The sequence below is a fragment of the Manis javanica genome, chromosome 5 (genome assembly GCF_040802235.1).
Source record: "Manis javanica isolate MJ-LG chromosome 5, MJ_LKY, whole genome shotgun sequence".
Classification (NCBI taxonomy): Eukaryota; Metazoa; Chordata; class Mammalia; order Pholidota; family Manidae; genus Manis; species Manis javanica.
Window position 1 is genome coordinate 117,421,962 of NC_133160.1, and position 13,443 is coordinate 117,435,404.

The window sequence follows — 13,443 nt, forward strand, 5'->3', positions numbered from 1 at the left end:
GTGACAGCAGAGTCACACTGTTGTACATGGTGCACAGACAAGTGACAGATGGAAAGTATTTTTCTCATTTAATTAGAATTAGCAGCATGAAGCTCAGTCGTACAGCAACATATCTGAAGGACATGCAGCTCTTGTAGCACAAAGGAAAAGCGCATGAGGGCAGGAGGGATGGAATTCCTGCTTTCCTTTTCTGGGAAAGAAGCAATCTTAGGAAGTCTAATCCCTCCTGCTTTCTCTGGGGTGCAGTTATATTAACTATCATCTTTTAAAAATTCAGCATGCAATTTCTTATTTTTAACTGGATATGTGTAATTCCTAAATCATCTTTCCTGATACAAAACTTTGCTCTCAATTGCATTACCTTTTCAAGCCATCAGCCCTTCTCTTTTTGGCGTCTTTAATATAAAACCTCTTTTGTTGCTTACTCACTTTTCACCCCTCAACTTTTTTATAATTCAGACCATATTGTCTTATTTCTGAACATTTTGTCCTTTACGTGCCCTTTGTACTTCTCATTTTCTTTTCTTTTTAAAAGTGCTTAAACATTCTTTCTCCTCTTGGCTGTTGTTAAAGTTCCTTGGTTCTTTCATCTCTGTTCCCTTTCTTTCTGCTTTCCTTGCCTTTCTTCTGGTCTAAGTACAGTTTCCCTCACGATTCAACCTTTATTGCGCCTTCTGCTTTTCTTCCTTCTGTTCTGCCCTGGCCCCACCCTTTCTCCTTCTCCTCTGCGTTCTCCTCCTTTCTCTTCTTTTTTTTATTACACAATAATAAATTTACAGAAGAACTTGTGTTTCAAGAAGAAATGTGCTCTAAGCTACTGCCAGTGAAAGACACTGTGAATTACATATGTATGTGGAGTTTGCATAGTCTTGGTTGAATGAAACTTTTACTTATAAAACTCAGTAAACAGAAATCAAAGCCAACTGGACCATCACAATAGACTCCTTGGTTTCTCTGTTCCAGATGTCCTAGGCATTTTTGTCAAGAGAAGTCAAGAGCATGAGCTACACTAGCCAGGTTTGAATGCCTGCTCCTCGTTCACCACTTATGGGTCCCTGGGTAGTTTATCAACCTCTGGTACCTCAGTTTCCCTATCTCTAGAGTGTCAATTATTTTATAGGGTTACGGTGCATGTTAAATAGTTATATATCATACTATTAGGACAGAATTTGGCACATGTAAAAAAGAAATGTTTTGATTTTTTATAAGTATATTTTCATAATTTTGGTAAAAAGTTTATTTTCTCTTTTCTGTAGAATTAATCCAAACTTCTGCTCCCTGATAATGTGATTCTCATTCTGTTATCTATTTTTCTAGGTATGTTCTATATTTGTGGGCCACTTATATTTCATGGGATCAGGAGCAACTTGACACTGTGATATGTATTTTATCCATCTTTATATTCCCAGAATCACAGTCCTGGCATTTTTGTATATACTTAATAAATGTTTGGAGGGTGTGGCTATGAAGGTCATTTGCTCTCAAACTCCATGCATTTGCTGTGTTCTTATCTGGCAGTGGGCCTCCTACCTTTTTTCTGTCTGTTGAAATCATTTCTTCCCTTTCCATTAAACTTTTTTTTTAAAATTTCCCAAGTGCAAGTCCATACTATATTCTGAGCATCATTTTTTATATGGTCCTAATCATAGTTATGTGCATACTTGAATTTTACCTCCTACTCATTCAGGATTAGGTTGTGTCTCATTAGCTTTTAAAGTTACTTTCAACCCTTCAATACCAAGATTTTGTGGTTATCTGTGTCTCCTGTAAGTCTACCCATTATAATTTTTGCTTCCATCCTTGTTTGCTCTCCCTAAATGGGAATATATGTGTCTCTCCCATTTGCTCATTTTTGTTTGTGCCTTTGCATATAAAATTTATTATAGAATCCTCATGGAGTTATTTAACGTTAATTGCCTTGTTTCTCTTTGCCCCTTGAACCTTTGAAGAATAGCAACTGAGTTAGTTATATTTCTTCTCTTAGTATTCTTCTCTTAGTAAGTAAATCTTACTTACTAAGATTTAGTAAGTAAATCTTACTAAATCACTTGGATTAATTAATTAATCAACTAGAAATTGATCTAATCTATTTTTTGGATGAAATCATTCTTGGAATGGTACAAAATTTCAGTTGAACAATCTCTGGAGAAAATACCTCTTTAGATGAAGGAAAGTGCTTGAGATGTTCAGAAAAGGGATATCTGTAGATTTGTAGAAATTTAACTTACTTATTCTTTCTATGCTTTGTGAAGATATATCCTACCACATTATGATCTCTTTGAGAATGGGATTTTATTTGAACCTCTGTAATTTTATCATGGTTATAATAATTTTACATATACATACTACATGTATATATAGAATTATATTTTATATAATTTATTTAAATGTGATTATTTGGTTATGACTAAGTGCACTGGTGTTTTTTATTACAAAGAAACGTCATTTCTAAACTTTATAATACTTTAACCTGATGTTATATGAGGGGACTTCAAACAATTTTGGGTATCTTTGTCTGTGAAGTATTTACATTTTTTTCCTGGACATATACTTTCTGTGTTAAAGAACCATCTGAAAGAGTGAAGTTTCTGGTAATCCTGCTATCATTCTACAGAGAAATAAAGAAGACACCAACACACACGTAATCAAATGCATAAATCATGTTATCTTTGAAAGTTTTACAGTATAGCCAAACTATAGAAGAAGCAAAAAAGAATCCACATCCCTTTACTTTTGTTTCTTTTCCAATATTTTTGTTAAAACTAAAATGGTGAGAGAAGTTGATCACACATATATCAATATTCAGTTTTTCAGAATCTGTAAAAAACAATATTTTGGAAAATAAAATGGCCAAATGCTGGGTAGAACATTGGAAGCTAGGACTCCGGAGTTAAATGGATATGAGTTTGAAGACTGATCTGCCATTTATACTTGGCGATCTTTGGAACATCACATAAACTCTCACAGTCCATTTCTTCATCTTTAAAAGGAGACAATGATTTCTGCATTTTTACGGGGTTGCTGCGAGTATTAAATGAGATTCAGTACAAGGAGTATTTGGTGCAATAACAGCATTGGAACTATTTGAAGTGTTCCACAATTGGCATCTGTTAGGAACACCTATATTCAGAAACAGGGGCAATATATGTTATTCTCCAGTTTCTTCAATATTCCTTCTTAAGGATCATGTTATATAATGGTGTGTGTATTTCCATCAATGTTTATAGCAAGAGAGCTTTTCTATCAGTTGTGAGTTAGTTCACATTTCTATTCTTAAGGCTAATTGGAGTACTTGCTAAAATATTTCATCCTTTTTTTGTCTTACTAGACTTCTTGGTAGGTCCTGAAAAAGTGAGGGAAGCATTCCTCCATTTCAAATGCACACTTTGTGAGATTTAACGAACTTTGAAGTATAAAGTAAATTTACTAAGGCCCTAATTAAAAGTGATTATTTCAGGAAAATAAAACACATTTCAGCCTTGGGAACAAAGGTAAAAAAAAATACGCATTTGGTGAATCTTTTGTTTCTATATTAGGACTCTTGTCAGCTTCGGAATTATGGATAAAACCTAGACACTCAAGGAGATCAAATTTCGTTTCTGAAATAAAAGAGGAATAAGAGCTTCTAATCCATATGGTAGAGTTAGAAACGATTTTTTTTTCTTTTTTCTGATGCCACACAAAGAAAACACTTGGTCTTACACGCATCTTAAAGTCATTCATTCTGTTAGACAATATTTTGGAAAATATTGTTTGCCTTGGTCTGCCTTTGTCTTCTTGGTTTGGTACATTTGTAATCTTAGGCAGTTGTATAATTTATTGAAGCTGTTGCTGCTGACTAGGAGCTGCGGTCACAGCATTTAGGGCAGCGGTGGTCACAGCGTCTGTGGCAGCAGCAGGTATGGCTTCCGGGGCAGCAGTGGGTACAGCTTCCGGGGCAGCAGCAGGTACGGCTTCCGGGGCAGCAGTGGGTACGGCCTCAGCAGCAGTCGTGGTTACAGCCTCCGGGGCAGCGGCGGTGCCAGCTGCCACTGCATAGGTGGTGGTCTCAGCCTGGAGGGCTCTGGGAGCCGTGATGCTGGAAGCAACCGCTGTAGTTTTGCCGGCAGATGCTGTGGATGCAGCCGTGGTGTCCTCAGTGGTGGCGGTGGTGTTATTGACGGTTGGAAGAGCACCAGAAGGGGCTAGTGGTGCTTGAGAACTGGGTTTGATGACATTCTCAGGTCTGGGTAATGGGCCATGTGGGCAATGGTGGCCGTGGGGATGGTGGCCATAGTGGATTCTGAGGCGTTCATGACGACCATGGTGACCACGTGGACTTCCAGAAGCTTGTCCAGATTTTGCTCTTAAGTTCCTAGAACTTATTTGTTTAGATATCTTGAAAGTATCTTCAGAACTTTCACTAGTCTTAAGATAGAGAATACAAAACACAATTGTTTTATACGGATAAGATGCAGAACCTAGCCTGAAACCATGCTTTAAATATCTATATATCTATATTATCACTTAGATTTGTGTAAATATTATAACTTCATTCCATAAATCATTTAATGGATATTACCAGCAACTACAAAGTTTTGAATTATGACCTTTGGTGAAATATAAAGCGAACTGTATCTCAAAGCCTAATAGTTTTATTACAGATTTTCCCAAAATGTGTTCCATAATAGACACTGTATGAAAAAGACTTTGGTGGTCAAATAACTATGGAAAAGATTTGGGTAAGTAAAAATGTTTCTTTACTGCAGGATTTATTAGAATTGTTAATATAATATGCCAATGAATTTTTAACATATCCAAGGGAAATGAAATATTTCTCAAACTTACCTCACTATGGAAATATTTTGTATATATGTAGCATTTATTCATACTAGTGTTTTGTGTTTCATGGAGAACTTTTTGGGGCCTGCTGTTCACTTTCTATCCTGGAAATGAGCATAATACATTTTCCTGCTGTATAAGCTTTGCATTGCTTCCTTTTCATGGGCCCCACAATATAAGATTGATAGAGCATTTCATGAATTCCTGTGGCTGAGTCATTTGCACAGAATCACAGACAGAAAAATCTAGAAGTGCATTAGATCAGTTAGTGTATATCTACCCAGTGAAACACTCACTTCAGCAATGCCATGGGCAATTTTCATTGACTTCAGTTACATGTACTTCTAACATGCCATTTCCTTAGGATTGCCACTTAGATCCCATCTCTCATTTTGTCTTCACTGACTGAAGTTAATCCTTGGGATTCTGCATATGACATTCCTCCTGCCTCTTCATGGAGCATTAGTTCTCAAAATGAATAAATTTTAAATAATCAGATCGACCAGACTTAAGATGAAGGTGAAGTAAGTTGCCAAAATTGTCAGAAACTTTTAAGGTAGGTTTGGGATTATTGTTTTTCTAAATATTAACACAATTTGGGGCAGTAATCCTAGACAATGTCTATTCAGCATTAGAAGCAGGATAACTTTTTGGTTTTAAGCATCACTTAGAGTGCTCGTCTTGGAGTGGTGAAGCAAGAGCAGGGGGATGTAACAGAATGACAGGACAAATATTTTCAGGTAACACACCCTATTGTGCAGTGCACCTCCATCTTGATATGAGTAGGACTTATTGATGATGGGCAGGGACAGGAGATTAATTTTCCAAAAAAGCTGTGATGTAAACAGTAGAGCAAGAACAGGAAGGATTCCATCTTAAAGCTAAGATTCCATTTTAAAAACCAGAAAGTTAGAAGGTAAGATTCTTAACATATTGTTTGGCAAATAGATAATAACTCAGCCCACTTTGGGGGAAGGGTAGGTGATCTTGATTGATATGTTCCCAGAAGGAAACTGCTAAAGCTGCTATCCTGGAGAGGAGCAGACTAATTTCTTGTGTTAAGTTAATTTTGCAGAATTACCTGGAGGACTGATAATAGAGGAGAAGAGACATAAGGTGTCTCACTGTAGATAAGCATTTTGAGACCATTTTACAAGTTTATACCCCCTGGCCCTTTGTCACATTCCTGAAAATTTCTCAAAAGAGGGAACCCCTAGCTTTTCAGCAAAGGAGTATGTCCACTTTCCTTTCTTTAAGTGCACACCTTTTAAATCAAGGTTTTTCACTGCTCAGCTTAATTGCTTTTTATCTCTGTGCTCTTCCAGTGGTAAGCATCTTTGCTACCACATTATTTCATTTTATTATCTGGACCTTAGCACAAGTCTTCCACTCTCTCTGTCCTACTTCAGTTTCCTTGCTCTCTGTTGCCTGCAAGGCTGCTGCCATTCATTTCTACTTTCGTTTTAATGAATTCCTTCCTTATCTACACTCCTCCAACCTGCTTGAGAATTCTTTCTCGTTCAGAGTCAAGAACCCTTCCCAGTCCAGGTTGAGGTTTCACCTGGTGCACAGGGAGAGACCTCCCCTGATGTAGTTGCCTGGAAATATTATAAGAGTTAGAAATGGCAGAGAGTGGATGAAAGGACTTGTAATTTTGAAAAGTCTTTTCAGATGATTCTGAATTTTATTTTCTTTTCCACTGAAAACCACTGGTTTTGAAAAAAACCCTAATTTTTGCATTTTATGGGATATAGGAAATGTTTCTTATTAAAAAGATATTAATGTTTATATGGAGAAAGACCTTTACATTGGACAAACAAATGTCGATAGCTTCTGATACTGAAGGCTGGGTAAACCTTGCTTTGTATGTGCTAAACTATCCTATTCTCATTGCAGATTAATATGTATCTAAGAGACAGGAAACTGGAAGCAAGATTTTGGGGTTCACAGATCTATTCCTATTGGGTGACTAGCTTTCTCAACATTTTCTTAGGTTGTCATTTAAAAAAAATACTTAAACCTCATCAACTCCTTGAACACACTGACTTTTGATTATGAATGAAAATATGAAATGATAATGAGAAATATAAATAAAACTTACTTCTTTGTGGCTGTGTCGCTTATGTGCACCAGCTGACTAAAATGAGAAAGAGAATATAAATATATATTAAAAAATTAGGCGTAGGGAGTATATGGCATTTTAAGAATACAGATAATAAGTTATTTGTGAGGGAGTGTGTATTATTACTATGGGTTAGGGTGACTAAGATGGAATACAAATTTAGAATTTTGGGTGTCACTTAAGGACTGTCCAACAGCATAAGGCGTACATGGTTCATGGGATAAGGAAGATCAGTTTTTGTGGTGGTCTTTAAGCAGAGGGTTCCTCTCCCTCTACTTTCTCATGGATGGGTTACCAACCAGTCTGCAGTTTCCAGGTAGTGCTAGGTTTGGCTTCTTTTATCGTAACTACTATCTACTCAGGGACAAGCCAGGAGAAGGATCATCATGGAACCAACATCATTATGAAGTTGGTGTAAGGAAAAATATTTTCTGTGGGAAAGAGAAATAGGTGATCCAAAGAGCTTTGAACAAGAATTTTTCACTACATGAGAAATCCCCCTTGCTAAATTTTAGCATGGGACAGCAGGTGAAGAGGCAGTTCCCGTAGTGAACAGCACCCCTGAAGCACTGGTTGTTCATGAAATGATACTGAATTATGTTTGCAGCAATAAGGTTTAGACAGTGTGACTTTCCTTTAGATAATGAGACTTAGGTGCAGGTGTTAAATAAACACATCTAAAAATGTTAGAGGATATCAAGCTAATGCTCTTGATTGGAAGTTATATATTATACCTAGAATTTCTTAATTTATTTGATCCAGTGAGGTCTTTTATGTGGTTGCAAATTTATCTTACAGTGTTCCTTATAATCAGTTTTCTTCTCCACACATCTTTCTTTTTGGGGAGCCTACCAAAGACTAAATGTTATTCAGAAATACTACTGCAGAAGTAGAATCAGAATACACAACTTAAAATCATGACACTACAGAATTCTACTTACATGTGTTGGGAATTCTAAAATCTACCAATATGTGGAAAAAAAAAAGAAGAAAAATATTGATTGCATTGCAAGGTTAATAAAAGATCACAAAGTAAAATTAAGGTATTAGGCAAAAAAAATTAAAACAAGGTGTATGTAGTATAAAGTTAAGTTGACATAAAACAGTGAACTGAATGAACACTTACTTTATGATTAAGAACTAAGAAAATAAATATATGAAAAGATATTTGATATTTACCGAGAAGCAAGCAGTCAAAGTCAAAATGACAGCAACACAAATCAGAGCCTTCATCTTGTCTTAGGGTTTTCAAAAAATAGGCAGCAAGAGATGCTTCACTGGTAGTGGAAAAATAGAAGAAATGCTGTTTTGTTTTTGTTAAATTTTAACAAAGGAAAAGCATGTATGCACGTGAAGGTACATCTTTGGTATATATTATATCTATAGCATAATAAAAAATTTATCAAATTAATAAGGAAAATATTGAGTCCAACAGATTTGTGCAAAGGTTAAAAATAATGGATTTCAGTAACAATGCAAATAGTAGATAAAAATGTAGACAAAAGTTAGTACTTGTTTCATTGTCAAGAAAACATAGAACTTCCTTTTGAGCTACTATTTTATAATCACTGAAGAGTTATTTTAGAAGGTAAAACCAAAATATGGTCTAGATTGTGTTGAGGCTGATATCCTTGTACATAGAAATTGGTTCTATTAATTGAGATAATTTTTTTGGAAAGTAATATGGCAATATGCAAAAGAAAAATCAAAATGTTTGTATATTTAACTTAAAGGATTTCAGGCTTGGGAACTGTCTTTGATAAGTTAATCACTAAAAACTATTTTAAGTGTTAACTATAGTGTTACTTATAATTAAAAGTATATGAATACTGATAATCAAGAAGACTGTAGAAATTTGAAAAATGCTTATGTTATAATGATAAATTGAAAGTTTAAATGCTGTGTTGTATGTAAGTTATCAAAATAGGTAAGGATTAAATACTGTGTTGTATGTAAGTTATCAAAATAGGTAAGGACAGGAGAATGTGAGCAAAAGTTAAAATAAGTATGGCATGATGGTTTATATGTGGATTTTCTGTTACTACAAAATTTATGGTGCTTTGTTGATTTTATAATTTAAACACATAAAACAGACCAAGAAATTGTTATTAAAATGGTCTTCTGTCTTTGATTTTGACCTTACATACTTAAGACTCTAGACAAAAACTTTTAAATGTTAAATTACAATTAAAAAATGCATATAGGTAGAAATACGAAGTATTTATATTAATCATGCCATCAGTATTATAATCTATGAGTAACTTTAAAAATTTGACATTTCTGCTAAATTTTTATTTGATATTTCTAGATTCTAAACAAAAAAACCAAACCAAATCTAAACCTCTCCAACTGTAGTTCTTTCTCATAAAATTTATTATAAAATTTCTTTTCTTCATAATTTTGCATTCATATATCACAGTTCAGTAATGGAGCAAATTTTTTTTGTCTTTGTTCACTTAACTAATTCCTTTCACACAAAGAAGAAGAATTAATGGCTAATTTATACTTACAAAATCTCAGATTCAAATGTGATTGCTTTTCTAATCTAAAATTACAACATTGAAAACATGATAGCCATACATTACCAATGGAGAATTACAATGACTTTATTTAGTATGGCATCTTCTTGTGATTTTAAGGGAAAGACCACTGAACCATTAGTTATGAGCTGAGCTTGTGTTTTCAAGCCCTGGTCACATTATTTAACCTACTTGAGGTCCATGTTCTACTTTTAAAAGAAACTGATTAATTTATTTGATGAAATTATCACATACCAATACTTCAAGAGAAGACTAGGAAACCAGATTAGCTTGTGTACGTCCATCATGTGAAACTCTCACAATCTCACTCAAAAATAAAACATTTAAATATTTATATGCCCTTCTGTGGGTAAAATTGCAATATTTCTAGAATCTGTCTCTTGGCCTTAGTGCATCTCCATATCAATAGCTGATTACAAGGGGGAGCGAGGGCATATCTGGACCAGAGAGGTTGGGTGGGGTCCCTTTTTGCAGCCAGGTCGCGAGAGACATGGGAGGGCAGAAGTGGATGACTGCTTGTTGACAGTAAATGGGTCTCTCCAACTTTATTTCTCCCTTTGACTGATTTTGGCTTCAAAGGTAATTTGCCCCAGGCTGGGAACGTATTTTCCCCTGGAGTTACACCTTCCTTAAATAAAAGAGATTAATAGAATGTAAATGTCCCATTAATGCAAAATCGGGCCCAATCATTTCTTGTATAATTTAGTAAAATTGATATTCCTGACACTGTAAACAGTTTCATTTTTATAGGTACAAAATATTTTTATAGATATAAAACTAAAATATGGATTCATGTCTAAAAGAAGCCACTTTAAAGCTTTAAGGGATTCCAGAGGGTAAGCTATATTTTATTATCATGTTTACTAAAATTACTAACATTTTACTAATAAAAGTAATAGAACTTATAGGTTGATATATTTGTTAAAACGTTTCCACTTTTAAAAAAATCTATGGTATTTTCTTTCGAGGGCATTGTCTGTTAGAACTCAGTGGAAAACAAAGTTTGAGGTCTCATAATAACTACACTAATTAGAAATAAGATATAATCAATATCTAAGGAAAATCGGTTTAAGTCTTTAAAATTTTTAAAATGATACCGTAATAAGGACGCCTCTTTCTGCTCCTCCAGCAATGTCAGCCTTACTTCAGCTTCTGAACTCTGGAAGCTGGAAGAGTACAGGCAATTCAGGCCTTATAAAGGATTCTTTTCTCTCCTTTATCCTTTCTATTTTGTTCCTATTGCTAAGCAAAATATTATTAGTAGTATTATTTTAGCATTTGTTTCTGGGCTAATCCAAACTAGTTCCTGAAGCAAAAAAAGAAGCATTAACAATCTTCAAAAGTTGACATTTTTCCTTTTCCTTTTTGTCAGAAATATCATGGCTAATTATCTGTTCATTAGAGAAAGTGAAGGCCTAATCTGTAATTTAAAGATAATACTTTAATTCCATTTTCTTTCCTTTATTCCAAATGTTTTCTTAAAGAACTTGACATTTCACCACCAAAGCAGTAATTTTTGAAACTTGACGACAAACCCTAAACCTCTTAAACATTTACATCGTTAAAGTTGTTATTTGCAATGTTCGCCTTGCTACAGTTTGCTGATATTGTGGCCTGAGCTGGGAGAAAATATTTGAAGATGGTAGCTTGTGTTTTTAAGATAAAGTACTTCATTCCTAAAATTCTAGAGATTATAAAATCATGATCAACTTAAACATTAGTAGTTGAATGGAAGCTGCAAACATTGTATCCTTTTCTTAGTTTTCTGGACACAAAAATGAGAGAAAGATAACTAGTGAATCAGTTTGAGATCACTCAAAGTACATACCACTAGATTAATAATAATTCTTTAATTAAATTATAACAAAAGAGATATTGTGCACTGCAGTAATTATCTTGCTCAGAAGAAATGTGCCAGTTATTGAACAATACAAAATGTGAGCGTTGTAATAGTTTGACATTTGCTTTGATGTCAATAAATTTAACTTTCCATGAAAATGTCATTCATCAGCAGAAATATAGGAAAACATGTACTTACATGTGAAGGTCTTCTGGAGTGTAATGGGATTTGTGATGCTTTTCTTTCAACTTAAGTGTTAATAATGGTTTATCTTTTTGGCATTAACTCACCCAGTAATGAATGGAAGATCAGATGAGGACTTCCAGACTTTTTATCCTAGAGGTGAATTTGAGGGCACTGAACAGAGTCTCCTTGATTATTGGTAGGTCAATTTGTTCCTTTAAAAAATTTCTTTAGTATAACTTAATTGCAATGAGGACAACTAAAAATCTGAATCAAGATACAGACCTAGATCTGTGTGCTTAGAAAGTAATGTACAAGAAGAAACTGAGGCTTGAGAAAATAACTGGCTTATAGTTTCAAAAGCCAGTCTTTTTTTAACGCAGATTCCTGTATCTCCACAGTTGCACCGAGATAGTTTTAAGTATGTGTAACTTCTGCTACGAGAGTTTTTGATTAATACTGTATGTACTTGTCAGAACACTATGTTGCAAACCTGGAGCTAATACTGTATGTCAACTATTGAATAGAAAATTATTCTTCAGCAACAACATAACAAATTATTATAGTGAGTAAACTGTAGGTAGAGAGACTCTGTCTTAGTTATTTCTGTGTATCTATCAACCAGTAGATTTCCTGGCATAAATTTAGGTGATGAATAATGTTTTTGACCAAGTTAATAATATGAATGTCCTTTCCCTTTCTGATTTTGTTGTAAATGATATCTAATCCAAAATTCTGTAGAATGAGGGGAAATAGGAGGATTCCAATGCACAAGAAGCTTGCTCTCATTCAAGAGAGCCAGCCAACTTGGCTAGGAACAACTAACTGGGATGATACTAAAGTTATCAGATTTCTACATAAAATTTCCATGTCAATGAATTTATGTTGTTAAGCTTGTGTTTATTTGATTAGCATTCTCATTAATAGTATAAATGGAATACATTGATAAGTATTGGTCTATATTGATGATTATTTTTACTGATTCCTGATACAGTTTTTTGTCTGCCTGTTTCTTGCTCTACTGTTACCAGCCCAACTCTTACTTTTTTACTAAAATAATCTTTCTAAGACACAACTAACATATTAAGCCATTGCTTAAAACTTTTGATGCCTCCCATTTTCTACATCAGTATTTCCCAAACTAGGTTACCCAGAGCATTAGTTCCTGGAGCCATGAAAGTCTAGTTCTATGAACCCTTCATATACATATTCTCATTTAAAGACTTCAGGATATTTGCCACAACATTTCATCAATGCATTTTACCCTGAAACTCTTTTTTAGCTCCTGCAAACCCCCCACATCCCCCTTAGAAAGACTATTAATTCTAGTGAAACTAGTTCAGGACATATGAGATGATAGTTAAGTGAAATTTTAATGTCAAATTGTTATACATGGCATGATGATCAATTTTACGTGTTAACTTGGGTAGGTTACAATGCTGAGATGTTTGGTTAAACACTAGCCTAGCTGTTGTGAAGATATTTTATAGATTTGACATTTATGGTCATCGACTTTTAAGTAAAGCAGTTTATCTTCTGTAACGTGGGTGGCCCTCATTTAATCAGTCAAGTTGCTAAGAACAAAAATGAAGTTTCCTGAAAAGGAGAGAATTCTGCCTATAGACTGAAACATAGAATTCCCATATGAGTTTCCAGCTTGCTGGCTTGCTCTGTGGATTTTGGACTCAAGATTGCAATATCAACTCTTACCTGGATTTTTAGGCTACCAGCTCTTGCTGTGCATTTTGCACTTGACAGTCTCCACAATCACATGAGACAATTTCTTAAAATGAATCCCTCTATATCTATCTGTCTGTCTACCTATCCATCTATCATTGGTTCTGTTTCTCTGGAGAACCATAACTAATACACATAGTCTGACACAATTTGATTATTTTTGTGCTTGAAAGTTTATAATATCAGTCATGATTTGGTGT

At 34.5% G+C, this 13,443-nt stretch overlaps 1 protein-coding gene across 2 annotated transcripts; it reads right to left on the reverse strand.

The window, feature by feature from the left end:
- Nucleotides 1-2,645: 2,645 nt before the first annotated feature.
- On the reverse strand, nucleotides 2,646-10,737 carry LOC140849615 (uncharacterized). Of its 2 annotated transcripts, none has more exons than XM_073237496.1 (4): nucleotides 10,581-10,737; nucleotides 8,123-8,220; nucleotides 6,923-6,958; nucleotides 2,646-4,407 (listed from the first exon to the last, which is right to left on the reverse strand). In XM_073237496.1, exons 2-4 carry the CDS (start codon nucleotides 8,174-8,176, stop codon nucleotides 3,817-3,819), a joined length of 681 nt encoding a protein of 226 aa, XP_073093597.1. In that variant the 5' UTR covers nucleotides 8,177-8,220; nucleotides 10,581-10,737; the 3' UTR covers nucleotides 2,646-3,816. The 2 variants fall into 2 exon arrangements, with proteins under 2 accessions (XP_073093597.1, XP_073093598.1); XM_073237497.1 differs by lacking the exon at nucleotides 10,581-10,737 and adding an exon at nucleotides 5,118-5,289 and having other exon boundaries at nucleotides 8,123-8,221.
- Between the last annotated feature and the right edge of the window lie 2,706 nt (nucleotides 10,738-13,443).

What these genes read in the sequence shown, in the direction of transcription:
- LOC140849615 (XM_073237496.1), bottom strand. Translation starts at nt 8,176, where the DNA reads ATGAAGGCTCTGATTTGTGTTGCTGTCATTTTGACTTTGACTGCTTGC. An exon ending in CTTTGACTGCTTGCTTCTCG is followed by an intron (nt 6,959 to 8,122) that starts GTAAATATCAAA and finishes TTCTCATTTTAG; the next exon opens with TCAGCTGGTGCACATAAGCG. An exon ending in AGCGACACAGCCACAAAGAA is followed by an intron (nt 4,408 to 6,922) that starts GTAAGTTTTATT and finishes CTCTATCTTAAG; the next exon opens with ACTAGTGAAAGTTCTGAAGA.